This window comes from Ailuropoda melanoleuca, chromosome 1, assembly GCF_002007445.2.
Source record: "Ailuropoda melanoleuca isolate Jingjing chromosome 1, ASM200744v2, whole genome shotgun sequence".
Lineage (NCBI taxonomy): Eukaryota > Metazoa > Chordata > Mammalia > Carnivora > Ursidae > Ailuropoda > Ailuropoda melanoleuca.
Genome location: NC_048218.1, coordinates 77,756,711 through 77,775,898, shown reverse-complemented (window position 1 = coordinate 77,775,898; position 19,188 = coordinate 77,756,711). Strand labels below are relative to the sequence as shown.

General features: G+C 40.6%; 1 protein-coding gene across 1 annotated transcript; it reads left to right on the top strand.

Moving 5' to 3' along the window:
• Positions 1-18,416, top strand: DNAJB11 (DnaJ heat shock protein family (Hsp40) member B11). The gene is made up of 10 exons (XM_002914818.4): positions 1-294; positions 2,990-3,146; positions 8,176-8,273; positions 10,279-10,411; positions 14,119-14,261; positions 15,026-15,108; positions 15,773-15,830; positions 17,023-17,134; positions 17,391-17,550; positions 18,320-18,416. Exons 1-10 carry the CDS (start codon positions 227-229, stop codon positions 18,382-18,384), a joined length of 1,077 nt encoding a protein of 358 aa, XP_002914864.1. The 5' UTR covers positions 1-226; the 3' UTR covers positions 18,385-18,416.
• The last annotated feature ends 772 nt before the right edge of the window (positions 18,417-19,188 follow it).

Here is a 19,188-nt window from a genome sequence, read left to right as displayed (position 1 = left end):
GATTGGCTCTCGCCTGCGGGGGGCTTCTCTCACGGGGACTCGGGACTCCCGGGAAGTGGACTGGCAGAGGAGGGGGCGAGCTAGCTGTCGCTCCGGATCAAGGAGGAGACCCCGGTGTGAGGCGGCCTCTCAGCTCCGGGTGGGCTGGTGAGCCGACTCGGCGGCGGCGGAGGCTGTGAGGAGCGTGCGGGCTAGGGACCGGCACAGAGGCCGGCACCGAGAAATCATGGCCCCGCAGAACCTGGGCACCTTCTGCCTGTTGCTGCTGTACCTCCTCGGGGCCGTGATCGCCGGGTGAGGAACAGGCACCCGCGGGCACGGGGCCCGTGAGTCTGTCAGTCTTGGCTGGGGATGAGGGAGCATTGCCAGACTGAGGGAGTGGAGAGGGGAGTTGCTGAGGTGAGGAGGTGGGAGCAGAAGAATGGGTCGTGTGGGCCAGGCTGGCGGGGTGGGAGTTGCTGAGGTGAGGCGGTGGGAGCAGAAGAATGGGTCGTGTGGGCCAGGCTGGCGGGGTGGGTCGTGTGGGCCAGGCCGGCGGGGTGGAGCAGTGGGTGGCATGAGTGAGAGGGGCTTAGGTCGAGAGGCCCTTAGAGCTAGATTTGCCCAAAGGAGTGGGATTTGGATGCATTGCCAGACCCCCCGTGGGGGTGGGGTTGCTGCTGAGCTGCAAAAGAGGGCCATACAGTGTTGAGCCTGCAACAAGCAACTGGGGGGGGGGCGGCTGACATTAAAGTGGGTGGGTTATGATGGGAGGCTGAGTGAGGAAGTGAGAAAAGGTAGGGAAGCCATGCTGGGACTGAAAGAAATTGGATTGAGGGAGCAAGGCAGACTCTTTGGAGAGTTCTTGTACTTCTCAGCTTCTTGAGATAATTCAGCCTAAGCCTCATCATGCTTCACTGTCTCTCTCCATGGTACATTCTTGAGGAGCTTTATGATCTTATGAACGCGAAGAGCATTTCGCCAACTAGCGTTCAACACCACCCATCCCCACCCCACTTACAAATTCTGTGCCTCCGAAAGAGCCACCTAAATTCTCATCTGTAACGCGAAGATGATAAGGTGTCCCCTGTATGAAGGGAGTAGGGCCACCTGAACTCTTAAGGATCCTTCCAGCCTTTAGATCTGTGATCCTAAAGCCTGGTGACCACAGGATATGATATGCCAGGCTCATATTTTAGAATGTGGGGAAATTGTAGTCTTAGCTTCTAACAGTCTGTAAGTTTCTCTAACTGGAGGAGATGCTGCTTAGCAAAGCTTTAAACTTTAAAGTGCTTGTTATTTCTTAAAAGTTTTTTTCCCTGTGCATATATGCTTAAACTTTGTCATTTTTTTCTTGTGAAACATTTTAAATTACTAAAAAAAATTAATTTCTTCTAGGTAATGCTTTATTGTTTTTCTTAGTATGTTTTTGTTAGTACTTCACTTAAAGCAACACATATCCAAAGATGTTTAAACAAAATGTCAGTATGAATATTGTTAATTCTGTAGCTTTAAATACCAGCCTTTTTATAAAGAAGTCTTTGGGGAACTGTAATATTGATGCTGAACTATGCCAGTCATCTTTTCCCTGATTTTTCTGGGCTGTTACTTAGCCATTTTTATATTAAGCATATTCTAAGTAAGCCTCATTCTTTAAGCAGCTCTTTTGTTATTAATTTTAGTGAACCTTTTGATTTATTTAGTCCTTGTCTCGAGATCTCAGGGGTGTTTGCAGATTTTTGGGGGGAGGATAAAGCATCTAATTAATTCTTGTGAAATCCCTTGGAGGTGATACTTTTACAAACTTATACCTGAAATGATTAAATGACTTTCCAAAATGAGACTAAGAGCTTTTGAAATAATTTTTTGAATGTTCTGTATTATGTCACCTGGGACCCCAATGCATTTTATCCCCATTGCATTTTAAAATCACCATCACTACTACACTAGCATGTCCATTGTGAACAACTTTCCCATCCCCTGTGTTGAGAAATGCATTTTCAGAATAATTTTTGATGGCTAAAGTGACGCTGGCAAAAGGAGTAGGTTTTTGTGAGCATGCTTATTTATTCATTTCATTCAACGATTACTTTTTGGTGTCTTCTATGGGCTGTACAGTCTCTGCCCTGAAAGTTTATTATAGTCTGTTCCATCCATTGGCCCTTCTTGCAAAGATTCCTTTTTTAATTAATTTGGTTCCAACATAGTCCCTTGCAAGGAGGTCAGTGACTCTTTACCTTATCTCCCAGCTCATGCCATATGTGTATTTGTAGCTGCTGAGATTTTAGGCTTCTGCATATGGGCTTCAGCAGCTGGCTATATTTAAGACTTGACCAAGACAAACCAGTATAACCACCAGCAATGACTGCAAGATTGATACTTTCTCTCACTTTTAGCAAAAAAACACCACAACTCATACATCCAAACGGATGTTATTCTTTCTTCAGGGTTCTTACTGGATTTTGGCTTAACCTCTATGTTAACCTCTAAAGTTAATTTCAGTCGCTTCATGTTTAACATTCCAAACAAAGCTACTATTCGAACATATGTGTGATGTAATCTTTTTGAATAAAGAAAATCATCCTTTGGTTTTTATTTGACCTTTGGAAACAGCCAGAAGTCATTGGAAGTCACTAATAGGGGGAAGGAAAAAGGAGAGAGTTAATTTGATCATACGGTTATTGGTTGAAAATAATGTGTGACCATAAATAAAATAGTTTTCTGCCTGAAGATAGTTCTAAGAGAAGTGTACCACAGATGTTTTGAATAATTCTAACAAAGTTCGAAAAGTGCATAGCCTCTCATTGTGACTACTTGAATATATAAGACTCATGACAAATTCTGATGTGTTCTCTTTTAGTCATTCTTTTTTGTGTGTCACATGTATACTTTCATTTTCCTACCTCTTTGATCATACACAAACCTAAATATAAAGGAAAAAAATTTCACTTTTAAAAATGTGATGTATAACTCTTTAATGAAGTACCCTCTCCCCCTCCCTATTCCCCAGGCGAGATTTCTATAAGATCTTAGGGGTGCCTCGCAGTGCCTCTATAAAAGACATTAAAAAGGCCTACAGGAAACTAGCCCTACAGCTTCATCCTGACCGGAACCCTGATGATCCTCGAGCTCAGGAGAAATTCCAGGATCTAGGTGCTGCTTATGAGGTGAGTCAGGAAAAAGGATGAAGTTTGAATAAAACCTACAGATAGAGAAAAGACAGTGTAACACAAAGTAACACTCCTTTCTTTCAGGTCACTTTTTTTTTTTTTTAAAGATTTTATTTATTTATCTGACAGAGATATAGACAGCCAGTGAGAGAGGGAACACAGGCAGAGGGAGTGGGAGAGGAATAAGCAGGCTCCCAGCGGAAGAGCCTGACGGGGGGCTCGATCCCAGAACTCCAGGATCACGCCCTGAGCCGAAGGCAGACGCTTAACGACTGAGCCACCCAGGCGCCCCAGGTCACTTTTTAAAAATAGGCAATAGATTAAAAGCACCCTGGGTGCTGTATTGAAAATTAACATTAGTATATGCTATTTCCTAATTTTCTCATATTAGTTTTTGTTTGATTAAGGAGAGTAAGGTGAAAAAGATGAAAAAAAAAAAAGAAAGAAATATTGATAGATTAATGAGTAGATGAATCATCATTCAATCCGTTTGGGAGCTAGAGCCAGAAATAGAAACAAAATCTAAGTGAGGATTACAAATCCACATACCCACATGGACCAGACACATAACATGCAGGGCAGTTATAAGTGAACATGACAGTGAATATTCTACCTCCATGTTGGGAATCAACAGGGATTGATGAGGACTGTGACAAACTGAAGCCTTCTTGCCCATTTTCAAGGGGACAGCTCTTACTCAACCCCAGCCAGTTTTTGCCACGTGCAAATGGAAGCACAGTGTTGCCAGATCATGTAGTTTTTCAAAAGAAGTGGAAATCCAGATTTTTATGTAATTCTTTTGATTGGAAAATGTTGGTAACTAATTCAATTTAAAAATTTCTTTTTTGTGGGGCGCCTGGGTGGCACAGCGGTTAAGCGTCTGCCTTTGGCTCAGGGCGTGATCCCGGCGTTATGGGATCGAGCCCCACATCAGGCTCCTCTGCTATGAGCCTGCTTCTTCCTCTCCCGCTCCCCCTGGCTTGTGTTCCCTCTCTCGCTGGCTGTCTCTATCTCTGTCAAATAAATAAATAAAATCTTAAAAAAAATAAATTTCTTTTTTGTGCAGATCAAACAAAACACAACTACAGTTTGTAATTTGCAGCTTCTAATCAGGAGATGAAGATACTTTTTCATCAGTATCATCTCATTTAATCTGCACGAGGATACCATGAAATATAGTAGAGCTGGGCATATTCTTATTCCCATTTTCTTTTTCTTTTTTCATTTTTAATTACACCGAGGAATATTTTTTGAATGCTTAATAAATTACTTACTATTTGGAAAACTGGTACAGAGACTCTTTTTTTTTTTTTTTTAGATTTTTTTTATTTTTATTTTTACTTTTTTGAAGAGATAGAGACAGCCAGCGAGAGAGGGAACACAAGCAGGGGGAGCGGGAGAGGAAGAAGCAGGCTCATAGCAGAGGAGCCTGATGTGGGGCTCAATCCCATAACGCCGGGATCACGCCCTGAGCCGAAGGCAGATGCTTAACCGCTGTGCCACCCAGGCGCCCCCAGAGGCTCTTTTAACACTATGGTGAAAAAATTTTACAAATAAGTTCTAATAATCTTTCATTTATTAAATTAAGAGGTAGCTATTTTTCATATGTTGCAATTCACTTTTCCTCTAGAAATAGAATAAGAGATCCTGGTGGGGGAGGAGTTTCAGCCTTATTGAGGTATAATTGACAAAATTATAAGATGTTTAAAGTGTACATCATGATGATTTGATATATGTATACATTGTGAAAGGACTCTGCCCATGTAAATAACTAACACATCCAGCATCTCACTTACTTGTTTCTTTTTATGGTGAGAACATTTAAGTTCTGCTTTTTTAGCAGATTTCAGTTACGCACTGCAGCGTTATCACTCTAGTGATAACATTCCCATTTTCTAAAAGGACACAGGAAAAATAATTTAACTCTGAAAGTTATGGAGCTAAAACTTCTGAATTCAAGTTAAATCCTTGGATAGTGAGAAGGCTGGAACCAAATATGAAAAATATTTTAGTAGTGAGAAAAACCCCAAAGGAAGGGATCCCAAAGCCTAGATTAAAGAATCCAGTGAACTAAAGCAGTGATTTATACCCTGGAGGAACCTAGAGCTAATGGGATCCCACTTTCTTCTATTGACACCTTCAGGGATCCTATAGGACCGAAATTCCTGACCTAGGGCCCACAAATAAATTTGAGAGCGTTGGTGAACTCTCTTAAATTATATGTAACATTTTGGTTCTTGTTGATAATATGATTGCCATATTTTGCACTATTTTTCCCATAAATATTCCCATTTTTTTGCTAAGAACCTACAGTCCAAAATGTTTTTTAGGGAACTGTTGCTAAGACTTTGTCATGTTCTTTAAAGCGTCTACCGTGTTGGGGCGCCTGGGTGGCTTAGTTGGTTGAGCATCCAACTCTTGATTTCAGCTCAGGTTATGATCTCAGGGTCAAGGGATTGAGCCCTACATCGGGCTTCATGCTGAGTGTGGAGCCTGTTTGGGATTCTCTCTCTCCCTCGCCCTCTGCCCCTCAGCCACCACTCTTGTGTTCACTCATTCTCTCTGTGTGTCTCTAAAAAAAAAGAAAAAAGAAAAAAAAATTTAAAGAGTCTGCCATGTTCTTTAGCTACGACCTAAGCAGGCTCTACATAAATCATTCATGAGATTGCAGCTTATTTAACTCTAAGAACCTTTGTAGTCACTAGTTCAAATTTTCTTTTTTCTTTGTATCACTCACTTCATTGCCTTTGGTCCTTAAATAAATTAGTGTTCACAAATCAAAATCCCAGTTAAGTAGAAGAGTCTTTTGTGAATGCAGATCCGTCTTCTCTACTGAACTAGAATTACTGCTGCATTTTAATTAGTTGAGATTCTGGGTTGATTGGCCAGTCATCCAAGAACCTTTATTTTCCTTTGAAAATAAAATAGTTTCCAAGACCATGGAATAAAATTGCATTCCTTGGACAAAACACACACACACACACACACACACACACACACACACACACACACAACAAAACAAAACAAAAAATTGAGGAGGAAGTGAATTGTAACAGATAACTTTAAGGATAGTTTTGGGGGGGGTTATTCCAGGATCCTCTGCTCTCCATAAAGAGGCTTTAAAATAGTCTTTGGGGGGTTTGTGTGTTTGTGTGTGTGTGTGTGTGTGTGTGTGTTTTAAAGACTTTATTTACTTATTTGTCAGAAAATACACAAGCAGGGGGAGAAGCAGGCTCCCCGCTGAGCAAGGAGCCTGACGCGGAACTCAATCCCAGGACCCTGGGTCGTGACCTGAGCCCAAACGCAGACACTTAACCGATTGAGCCACCCAGGTGTCCCTGTTTGGGGGTTTTGGAGTGGTGTTTCTTATAGACCCAAATGTGGAGTCCATTTCTTTGTCAAGACAAGACCACAGGAGACTTGAAAGTAAACATATTGGAAGTCCAGATCACATGATAATAAGTTTTGGGTGGTTTTTTTTTTTTAAAGTTAACTCTGCCCATTTCTACTTCCCCGAAGTAGCTAATTTTTTTTTAAGGATATTTACCAAAATATTTTTTTCACGTGAACTATCATAGTGCCTTTAGTCAAGTACTTTAGCCACTTTTGAACTAACCCATTTGTCTCTGCTTTTAAGAATGTTCTCTCTCAGGATGCCTAGGTGGCTCAGTCAGTTAAACATCTGCCTGTGGCTCAGGGCATGATCCTAGGGTCCTAGGATCGAGCAAGGAGCCTGCTTCTACCTCTGCCTACCATTCCCCTTGCTTGTGCGCTCTCGTTCTCTCTCTGACAAATAAATAAAATCTTTAAAAAAAAAAAAAAAGAATTGCTGTCTCTCATACACTCAATTTCTTATAACATTTAAGATAAATTTAGAAAAAGAAAATTTTTGCAGTGGCTTCTTACACATCATTCAGCCTGGAGCCAAAGTGTATCCTGTTTATATATGCCAGGCAGGTCTTCCCTTTCTTTTGCTGAGTCAACAAGGCCCCATCTCCTTCCAGCCTCTTTTCCTGAGCCAGTGCAAGTGTGGGTTTGAAATAACCTTCCCCTTCAATCTGCTGTCCAAATAGGAGATTTAAAATAACAAAGGTATAAAATTATTTAGTTGTCAAAATTATATGTGTGGGTATACTTCAGATTTCTCTAAATAGATGGGAAACTTTCACTTTTTTTGGCATGTTGAAAGCAGATTTTAATGAGTATGGAATCTTATTTTGTTTTTATATTCTTCGGTATTATAAATAGAATGGGCCCAATCTTTTCAAGCTGTGAAATAGTCCTTGAACAGTCTTCATAGGGCAGTGGTTTTTGTTTGTTTGTTTGTTTTACTCTCTCTAATTCAGACTCAGAAGGTTACAAACTTAAACATATATATGGCAGACAGCATTCTTCTGCAAAAGGATTTCTACATACCCCCAAAATGGAAAAGGGAATATGAAGATATAGCAGTATAGACCTTTCTGAAGGGCCTATCATTTGATTCCCTTGACCTGTCAGTCTCCTAATGTGTATGAGGGGAGGCACCTATATGGTGTGGACGTGTAGGCCTGAACAGATTTGAAGGCTGTCCCATTTTACTGCTTCTGTCACTAATGATAATCTGTCGTAGTCCTATCCTAATCTACGATTCAGAGAGCTACTGTAGCATAGCGGTGAACAGCACGAGCGCAAGAATCAAACTGCATGGGAAGTAACCTGAGGAATTCATCTCCTGTCTTTCCAGTTGCTGCCCTCCCCTTCACGGCCACGTTGCGAATCTCAGATAGGATTTTTATGTGACTGGGCCAATTTTGGTAAAGATACTAATTGAGCACTGTGGAAGTTCCAAAATGGACAGTGCGTCAAAGGATGTAGTCTGCTGAAGAAAATATATATGTGTCTTAATACCATACATGATGAAAACTGCTTTCCACAAAAATCTTAGACACAGTATCAGAGTTCTAAAAAAAGGCATAAATATGAATGTACCTTCATCGCATATTTCCAACTCATGATCTTTTCCTCCACGGGCTTTTGTCCCCAGGTTCTGTCAGATAGTGAGAAACGGAAACAATATGATACTTATGGTGAAGAGGGATTAAAAGATGGTCATCAGAGCTCCCATGGAGACATTTTTTCACAGTAAGTAATTTGCCCATCTGCAAAGTGTTAGTGTCTGAGAATGGATCATTGGATGATTATGAAAGATTTATCCTTGCTCCCTTGGTCGGGAGCTTTTGATGAGAATAAAACTCAACTGATTCTTGACCAAAAGGTCAATCATCCTCCTCCCCGTGGGAATGCACCCTTCTATTTTCATATAGCTCCAAAAAAGACAGGTAGCACTGAAAGTGCTGTCCATCCAGCTTACTGTGTCAACCAAATTGACCCTGACAATGTTGGGGGGGTCCCTATATACGGTTTCCCTATATGTTGGAAAACCACTATATGTTGTCTCTTTTCTGTCTTAGAATCTGCAAACTGTTAATACACAAAATTATTCTTCTAAGCAGAGAGAGAGAGAAATTCCTACTCCCTCTGCCTCTTTTTCATTCTATCAACAAGAGAGGGACAGTTATGGTAATTGGCATTGGTGGAAGGGATTAGGGTAGCGGCCCTTTATCTCCTGTTACACATGACTTTCTGGGAGTGCTAAATGGCTGGAATAATACACGCTTTCCCTCACGCCCTTTGAACCCCTCTTAGTGAATTTCTGTATGCCCTGATGAGCTATATAAGATCTTAATCTGGGGTTTCAAATCAAGTTATAAACAAAAAAATGTTTGAGTATGCTTTCCTATGGGGAGAGGGTTTATGGCTTGCTTCAGATTCTTAAAGGGTTTTGTGAACCCTTTCCCAAAAGAAGTAAGTCACTGTTGCATACAGTAGTTTCCCCCATTTAGTATTTGGGTTGACAGATTTTTCAGGACCTGTGAAGATGTATGAGTAATATGATTAGGAAATCCTTCTCTTCCCCAGGATTGATTTGATTGTTGTAGCCTACTAGGAAAGTGTCCTGTTCCCCTTGGCTATTAGAAGTGATACCAGAAAGAGAAAGCTCCCATCTGCACCAGCCACCTCCCCCTCCACCCCACCCCCACTCCGGCAAATCCTCCCTCTTTGTTTTTGTTTAAGATTCAGGGATAAAGAAAGGGGGGGGTAATCAGAAGAGGGAATGAAACATGAGAGACTATGGACTATGAGAAACAAACTGGGGGCCTTAGAGGGGAGGGGGGGTGGGGGAATGGGATAGACCGGTGTTGGGTAGTAAGGAGGGCACGTATTGCATGGTGCACTGGGTGTTATACGCAACTAATGAATTATCGAGCTTTACATCGGAAGCCGGGGATGTACTGTATGGTGACTAACATAATATAATAAAAAATCATTAAAAAAAAAAAAAGATTCAGGGAATCTATTCGCCAAGATTGGTTAGTTAGTGGGGTGGGAGGGAGTTACCTAATTGTCATCACTATGCTAACATCTGAGGCTTCTTAACATCAAAAATTAATGTTAAGATTGGAATACCTGCACATTTGAAAGTCATTGTTTGTATTAATTCAAAGTGATGCTTTTGTTATTGACAAAAATTGATTTTGGTTTTGTAGAGAATAGAACTTCCTTTCTCTTAAGGTCCAGAATTCTACTAAGGCTGATGCTTTTTTAGCCTATTTAATTATGTACCCAAGAGTTTTATACAGAACAGTAGCTTCTTTAAAACTTGTTTCTAAATATACAAAGTGAACACTACAAATGTTCAAAATTACCATTAGAGTCAGCATTACCTGAGTTTATATATACTATGCCCTTTCTCCATAAGTCCATTATATCCTGATATTCCTCGATATTAAAACAGATTACTATTTCATTGACGAAGCCCACCTTTGAATTCATCAGCACACTCTATGCACTGTACTATATGTCTGGACAATATTTATTAAAAGGAAAAATTTTTTTGTGGTGGGGGCAATATAGTTGATATTGTATAAATTAAAAATTGTGTATGATGTATGACTGGTGTATTAAAAATATCAGGTTTTATACAATATGTTGGTAGGACACAATATCGTATCCATGTGAAGAAAACTAAATCATTGAAGACGTGAACTCTGCTTTCTTTTCCTGATGATTTTACACTTATGCACAGCTTCTTCGGAGATTTTGGTTTCATGTTTGGAGGAACCCCTCGTCAGCAAGACAGAAATATTCCAAGAGGCAGTGATATTATTGTAGATCTAGAAGTCACTTTGGAAGAAGTATACGCAGGAAATTTTGTGGAAGTAAGTTCACACAATACGGCTATTTATATTAACTCCCAGAACTTGTTCTTTTGACTAAACACAACAAATTTCTGAGTACCTTCTCTCTTTTGGGAGTCGGGAGAGTGACCAGATGTACTGAGTTGTTTTCGTCATAATCCTCGGTTCATGATACACAGTTATTGTTTCATGAACTCATCGCCCAGCCCAAGAACTAACGACAAGAAGACCACAACTTATATCTACTGCATGCTACTTCCCTCTTCTATTCCTCTGCCTCCCTTCAGAGCTAGCTAGCTACTATCCTGAGTTTTGTCTTTATTGTTCCCTTGTCACTCTTGTTTGTTTGTTGTATTATATGTGTATGAATACCTGAATAATGTTGTATTTTTATTGGTTTTGACTTTGTAAAAATGCTATCATACCATACCTTATCTTCTGGGACTGGCTTTTTTCACTCACTATTACGTTACCAAGATTGGTGCCTCTTGCTATTGCTGTAATTCTGCTGAACAGAATTTTATCATGACAACATTGTATCAGGCATGTAGGTTATTTCCGGGTTTTTTTTCACTTGCTAACAGTGCTTTTACGAACATTCCTGTACATATATCCAAGTACATGTGAGCAAAAATTTCTCTTGGGTGCATATACGGGAGAGTGGAATTGCTGGGTAATACGAACCAATGTTCATTCGTACAAGATAACTCCATATCGTTTTCTCAGTTGAATACTGCCAGCACTTCCACCGGCAGTTTGTGAGAGATCCTGTGATCTCAAACTGAATTGTTAGACTTCTCTCTCAAACTGAATTGTTAGACTTCTCCATTTTTGCCTATCAAGTGGGCAGAATTTATCTCATTGTGGTCTTGATTTGCATTTTCTCAGTTCATAATTAGGATACACACTTTCATATATTTAGTGGCCATATTTGTTTCCTCTCTTGTGAAATGTCTGTCCATATTTTGCCCATATTTTTTTGCCCTTTTCTTAGTAATTTCTAAGAATAGCTTATTCTTACTATTAACATTTGTTGGCTAAATATAGCCAATCAGCTTGTAACTTTGTTTTCATTATATTGAAGATTCATTTAAAATGAACAGAAGTCATTAATTTTAAGGTGGCCAAATTTATCAGTCTTTTCTTTTAGGGTTAGTTTTTGTGTCTTGTTTAAGAAATTCTTTTCTACCCTAAAATCGGAAATCAATTCACCTGTATTTTCTACTAAAATTTTGGGATCTTTTCATTTGAGGTTATTCATCTCTTTCTAGTTCTGGAAAATTTATCTCTGTTATTTTTTCAAATATATAATCCTCTTTGTTGGCATTTCTCCATCTATCTGCTCTTAACTTTTTTTTTTTTTAAAGTGTTTATTTATTTATTCAACAGAGATAGAGACAGCCAGCGAGAGAGGGAACACAAGCAGGGGGAGTGGGAGAGGAAGAAGCGGGCTCACAGTGGAAGAGCCTGATGTGGGGCTCGATCCCATAACACCGGGATCACGCCCTGAGCCGAAGGCAGACACTTAACTGCTGTGCCACCCAGGCGCCCCTTAACTTTCTTTTAAATATTAAACAAAACAAAACAAAAATGATTCTAGTTCTTCAGCCTTCCCTGCTTCCTTCTAGGAGAGTGCCTTATTTTGGACTTTCGGCTCACTATATTCTTCAGCTGTGTCCATCCTAAATAATACCCCATTGTCTGGTTTTTATTTCAATTTATGTTTTTATACATAATATCTCTACTGGATCCTTACATTATTTCTTATCTTATTGCTAATGTATTCCCTTATCTCCTTAAATATTACCATGCTTATTTTAAATTCTTGATTATCTTCTCTAATACATTTGCTTCAAATATATGTTTCATTCAGTTTGTTGTCTTTTCTGGGGAGTGGGGGACATATAGTTGGACTCCTCGGGTGTCTAGATGTTTTTTTGGCCTTTGGGCTCGTATTTCCTCCATGGGTATCAGCAACTCTCTTTCCCTGGGAAAGCGTCTTGGGGCAAGCCTTTGAGTAGTGGTTTTAACTGTGTTCTATTTGTTTGTATTCTTGGAGGTTTTTTGGTTTTTTAGTGTCTGGGGTCTGTTGTTTTGAAGAAGGGGGGCCAAACAGTGCTTGTCCCAAGGCAGTTTAGGAGAGAGATGAGAGCACAACTTCAAATACTTTTCTCTAGGGTGTCCGCAGCGGCCCTGCTAGCTGCCGCCCCGAGGTGTAGCCGCCAGTACACATGCCAGTTCAAAACAGCATTCCATCTCTCGAGTTTTCTAACCAATTGTGTGTTTGTTATTTCCTGGAATCCATGTTTTCTTTTAGTTTTTCGAGGATTTTGGAAGAGATAGCCAGTAGTCCATGCATATGTACCAGCTTGACAAGAAGCATTTTCTTTAGTTGTGCTTTTGCTGTGAATAGTTGAAAGAAGGGGACTGGACGGTTACAGAGGATGCACTGGCTTCTAATACTGTGGTTCAGACTGAAGGGTGGGGGAAAGGGCACTGAAAGTATTTGGGCCGTCTCTCCTTCAAGAGCAAGATAGGTTGCTGAGGTGGGAGAAGGAGGTGAGCCCAATGAGCTCCCATGTTCCCTCCGGACCTGTTGTCTGCAGTCATCACTAATACACTGTGTACATCACTTTTCGCAGTTAGTGTGTCCCTAAACAAAAATCCAGTTGTTGTAATGGATGTCAGTGACCTTGCCATTTAAATGGCCCCATGGAAAATTCTTTTTCAAGGAAAAATGACCTTGAGAGAGCATAGTAGTTAAAAACACAGACTTTGGAGCTAGACTGCCTGATTTTGAATACTGACTCTGCCGTGTATTGGTTACGTGACCTTGGTCATGTTCCTGAACCTTTCTGTGCCTTCATTACTTCCCCTGTAAAATGGGGACCATATCAGCATCTACTTCATGAGGTGGTTGTAAGGCTCAAACAAGTTCATATATGTAAAAGTGATCGGAGCATTGCTCGGCACGGAGTAAGTGGTATAGAGTGTCTACTGTAATTACTGTTGTTGTCCTTTATTCCGTTGACCTAGGCTTTCATGTATTTGTAGGCTGTAAGGGGCTTTTCTCTCAAGCATTTGTGTTGTCCTGCAGCATGAACCTGTGCCTTGTGATTAGATGTTTGACTGATGAAACAGGCAAAACCAGGAATACATTTCTTCATGTGTATTGGTTCCCACATACCTTGAGGGATCATTGCACACAGCTACAGAGAGATGATCATTGTGTCCCTCACCTGTTAAGTATCTGAATCAAGATCGCAGTGGGAAACAGTCCTAGATGGAGTTGCCTGAAACAAGGAAGTGTTTTCATTAGATTTATCATAGCTAATGATATGGTGGCAGCTAATACCAGCTTTTCAAGGCTGTGGTTGTTCTCCAGGGATTGTGCTTTGCACAGCTCACATTTCTTAAAAGATAGCAGTTCTGTGAACTGCTTTAACTCAGTGGTATTTGGTTGTGCCTTAGAAATGCTGATATACACGTTATTTTTCGGTTCTCTTCTTTCTTAATCGCCTCTCTCTTCTCCAGCTTCAGATGCTGAGTCATTTAAGTATCTGTTTGCTTCATTCCTGTACAAAGGCTTCTGTCAGCATTAGGTCTCCCTGGGGGATAGCTTGCCAGAGAAAGGAACGTTCCAGCTCCATCACGAGTGCAGCCCTCATCAGTTAAGGAAACCAAAGGCTCTTTTACAGAAAAGCTGATGTTGTCTGTGTACTTCTTAGGTAGTTAGGAACAAACCCGTGGCAAGGCAGGCTCCGGGCAAACGAAAGTGCAACTGCCGGCAAGAGATGAGGACTACCCAGCTGGGCCCAGGGCGCTTCCAGATGACGCAGGAGGTGGTCTGTGACGAGTGCCCTAATGTCAAGTAAGTGGAGCACCTTCTCTGTTCTACCAAGAGACACTTGCATCCTCTCACTTGTCTAATAAAGTGCTAATGGTCCATACCGAGATTTCCCCCCCATCTCCTGACACCCTCCTCTCTCTCTCTTTCACATTCCACCAAAGGATAGAGCAAAGACATGTACCTTTTTATTTTTCCCAAAAGTATTTCTTCTAAATACCTCCTTCTGTGTTTCTGAACTAGTAAGCTGTGCCCTTTATTTCTGAATATACTTAGCAAATGTTAATGTTTCATTTTTCCTGCTTGTAATAGCAGAGCAGTCATACATGTCCAGCTAACATTTCAGATTGGAGAAGCACTATTCGCTGATTATGTTATAAACGTAACTATTTAATTGAACTGTACATTATATATATCTCAAAACTAGATCAGTTATTTGTGGGATCGGGAAAAAGATAAGATAAACTTTGCTTCTGATTCCTGTCCTTCCAGGTGAAAATTTACATCAGTGTGAGTAGTTTTCTCTGTTATTGATCACTCAGCTCAGAGTAATCAGTCTACTGCAGGCTTCTTTGGAGGCAACAGTTACAAGTTTATATAATATATCGTAGTTTTGCCCTGGCTTTTGGCATGTAGAAGAAGTAAATAGGTCTCAGATGGCTGTGTCAACTAGAGATACGGAATAGTCTTTTAAGAAAAACTCTGATAGAGCAGAAAAAATCAGTTATGTTTATGTGGGGTTTAGTTTATATTTTCATTTTTTTCTTTCTAAATTCTCTTTGTCTCAGACTAGTGAATGAAGAACGAACACTGGAGGTAGAAATAGAACCCGGGGTGAGAGATGGCATGGAGTACCCCTTTATTGGAGAAGGTGAAATACTGATACTAATGTTTTACTGTCATAATTCTCTGTTCTCTGTGTGCTTGTGAATACCAGCCACCCCCACCTCACACCATATCCTAATGGCCACCAAGTAAATGCATGTGTCATTTCCAACACTCTTTGATCAGTTTTAGGGTACGGAGAGCCTTTCATGGCCTTCGTGGATGTTCTCCTTAAACCGTAGCACTACAGTTTATCTTTAGAATATCATGGCCAAAAGTTACAATGTAGTAACTTTTTATCTAGTAAGTTATATCAAAATTTAGGTTATTCAGACCAGACCCTAATGGATTAATTTTAACTCAGCAATGAGAGAAGATATGTAGCTCTGGTTGGCATTAATAAGATGCTCTCAGACCTCACCTTTAAGGTTTCTGAAAGAAAAGCAGCTTTAAGACTTTAGGTTCAAGAAATCAATGAATCTTTCTTTGTTTAGGCAACAGGTCAAGTTATTTATTGCTGTGCCTGAGACACAGGTGATCTTCACTAATAATCTGAAACTTGATATAACCAGTTAGAGATACTGCTCTCATAGGTAGACTTGTTAGGCCACACCTAAGGTAGTGGCTTTAAAAAATTGTCCTGAACTGCAGATAGATTTGCGGCGTGCGTCTTGTATGACTTACAACATGCCATCATCTCTTCTGACTAGGTGAGCCTCACGTGGATGGAGAGCCAGGGGACCTGCGGTTCCGAATCAAAGTTGTCAAGTAAGTGATCAGATGCTGGAGGCCTTCTCATTAGCCCCTGCTTTTCAGATGAGTTGGATTAAAGAGAGAGGGATAGCCACCAGGACACTGCTAAACTTTTCCCTCTGTTTTGTGCCCTTCATACCCTAAATGATCATTTGTAACTCTGCAACAATACTGAAAATTTGGGATTGGGGCTGAGGATTGACATATTTACTCGGGATCTACAAATTTAACATATTTACTCGGGATCTACAAATCCAAAAGATGTTGGAAGGAAAGAATTGACAAGACAAGTAAGGAGTTAACATATTTACTCGGGATCTACAAATCCAAAAGATGTTGGAAGGAAAGAATTGACAAGATAAGTAAGGAGTTGCAAAAGAGAGGCAAACACGAATGGGACTCAAGGAGACCTGAGATTTCGACTGAGGAAGCATGGCACCCTTCAAGGATGGAAGACTTTACATAGAAAGAACCTTCTATTACATAATATACAGCTTCTCTTTAGCATGAAGTGCTGCTTATACAAGAATTTTCCCTGGGACTCGGGCTTTCTGGTTTATTATTTCTCTCGTTACCACCTTGGAAAGCAGTGATACCTCTGCTTCTAAGGATTCACTGGAACAAGTTTCTTACATAAATATCGAGAAATGAGCCCTCACTGCCTGGGACTTTCCCCTTCTGCTTTCCTCTAGGACTCTCCCCAGCTTTCCTTACCTACTTTATGTTTCTCACATCTTCCCAGAGAAACTGGAACACATGCTATTAAACCTGGTACCTTCTCGGGTCTTGGTCTTTGCCAGAATTCCCTCATACCCCAACCCCCACCTCCCCCTTTTCCACCTTACCTGCATCTCTAAAGCTGACCTGACCTTGAGCCCAGCTCTGGAGACCTTCCCAAACCCATTCCCGATGCCCATCACCCAGCCCTCACTGCCAGAAGTTGTCTTTCTTTTCTATAACTTAATTACTCATAGTTTTACTTATATGCTTTGCCTTCTCCTGATTTATTAGCTTCTTAAGCATAGGATTTAATAAATCTTACACAATTTCATAGTTTCAATTAGTACTACACAGAAAGGAGTATCTAATAAATGCTAATTGTTTGAAAGAGTGGTAGTCATCCTTTTGCAAGGTTTTTCTAAAACCCTTTTGAACACTTTCCAAAAGAAGATGGAAGTTTATGATTTTTACCTTGTTCTGTTTTTAGACACCCAATATTCGAAAGGAGAGGAGATGATTTATATACAAACGTGACAATCTCACTAGTCGAGTCTCTGGTGGGCTTTGATATGGATATTCCTCACTTGGATGGCCACAAGGTAAACAGACCCATTTTCCTGCCTCCTATCCTTTTAAAGCCTTCACGTGGGTGGTTTGGAGATTACATGTTTGGTTTTTCTTTTTCTTTTGAAAACCTATTTCTTTGGCTTGCAATGTCCTAACGGTGTTTCCCTTGTCCCTTCATCCTTGCTGCTGTGCTGAGCTGTGACAGGAGCTCTGGACACCAGTGCTCACTAGAATTTCAAGAGTATCAGTCCTAGTCCTAGTCCAGTTCCATACCCTTTCGCTTTCTAGGTACATATCTCCCGGGATAAGATCACCAGACCAGGAGCCAAGCTATGGAAAAAAGGAGAAGGGCTCCCCAACTTTGACAACAACAACATCAGGGGCTCTTTGATAATCACTTTCGATGTGGATTTTCCAAAAGAACAGTTAACAGAGGAAGCAAGAGAAGGTGAGCAGTTGAATGAGAGAGAGAGAGTATGAGCGTGCGTGCGTATGTATCTGTGGTATGTGAGTATGAGAACAGCGGTTAAAGAGGACGGGCAATACAAACAAAACCTTCCAGGGACATCAGACATCAAACACAGGACCAGGAAATGAATTTGACTTTCTGTAAAGGAGATATTCAAAATTCTTCTGTCACTATTTTATAAAAGGCTGTGTGAGCTGGGCTTTGAAACCAAGGGTGTGTGGGTGTGAGTGTGAAATGGAATCACATAAAACAAATTAGCTGGACCAAACCATAAAGGGAAGGATGATGTATACATTAGAAGGGCTAGTGGCTGAGAGGGGTGGCGTCAGCCATGGCTGCTTGAGGCAAGGGCCCAGTTGGTGCGTCCTAAATAGGAAGAAGGAGGAGAACCGTGAAAGAGGTCAAAACTGAAAAGAGGACAAAGAAGAAGGAATGGAAGACAACTGAAGAGCTTTATTTCCATTTTGATGGCCTCTTCTCATTTCTCATTTGATAGGGTTTTGTGGGAGGTGTGTGATCTGTGTGCCTGAGAGACAGAAAGAGACCAGGGGCCATCTTGGACATAAATGTGCCTGTGTGGGGTGGAGGTGATCCACACACACTGAACTCGAACATGGGTAGTTCTTTGTTTAATTGGGATCCACGATTGTCACATGGCCTTTTGTGAGCCTCCCAATGGAACCTGCTCTTTAAACTCTAGAGAAATCACATTTTTGTTGATGGAATCACTTGTTCCCTCTTTCTTTAGGTATCAAACAGCTGCTGAACCAAGGATCAGTGCAGAAGGTATACAATGGACTGCAAGGATATTAAGAGTGAATAAAATTGGACTTTGTTTAAAATAAGTGAATCAGCGATATTTATTATCTACAGGGGTTTTTTTGTGTGTGTGTTTTTGTTCTTATTTTCAATATGCAAGTTTGTCTTAATTTTTTTCTCCTAATGATCATCACGAGTTGAATAAGAGGGCTTAAGAATTTGTCCATTTGTGTTCAGAAAAGAATGGCCAGCAGAAGGTTTAATAATACCTCTCTCCCTTTGGGGATTTAATGTCTGGTGCTGCTGCCTGAGTTTCAAGAATTAAAGCCGCAAGAGGACTCCAGGAGCAAAAGAAACACAACATAAAGGGTTGGAGTTCATTGTTAGCTATTTCATTCAAAATGCCAACTGGAGAAGTCTGTTTTTAAATACATTTTGTTGCTATTTTTTTCTTGACTCCTGTTTCTTGTTGGTTTAGTTACCCTGTTGTCCTTCCATCTCCATCTGGTCACTTTCCCTCGGTGCGCTCAGTGTCCCCCTGACTTCCGGTGAACTAGTTGGGTTGTCCTCCCATCAGGCAAGATGGACACAAACCTGGAAAAGGTGGTAATGATCAAATCCCCATCCCCAGTTAAACACACATAGTATCTTCTAGAAAAGAGCTTGAAGAAACTGAGTAGATTAGAGATTGGGGTACATGAATCAAGGTTACACAAAGATCTAATTGTCCCCGAGAAAGTATATTTCCTCTGATATGAGAATAAGCTGATATGGATACTTTGCTGTTTAGAAAGCACTATTCACATATACAATCTCAGTTGACCTCACGAGTAAAAAGCCTTTGATTTGTGTTAGGAA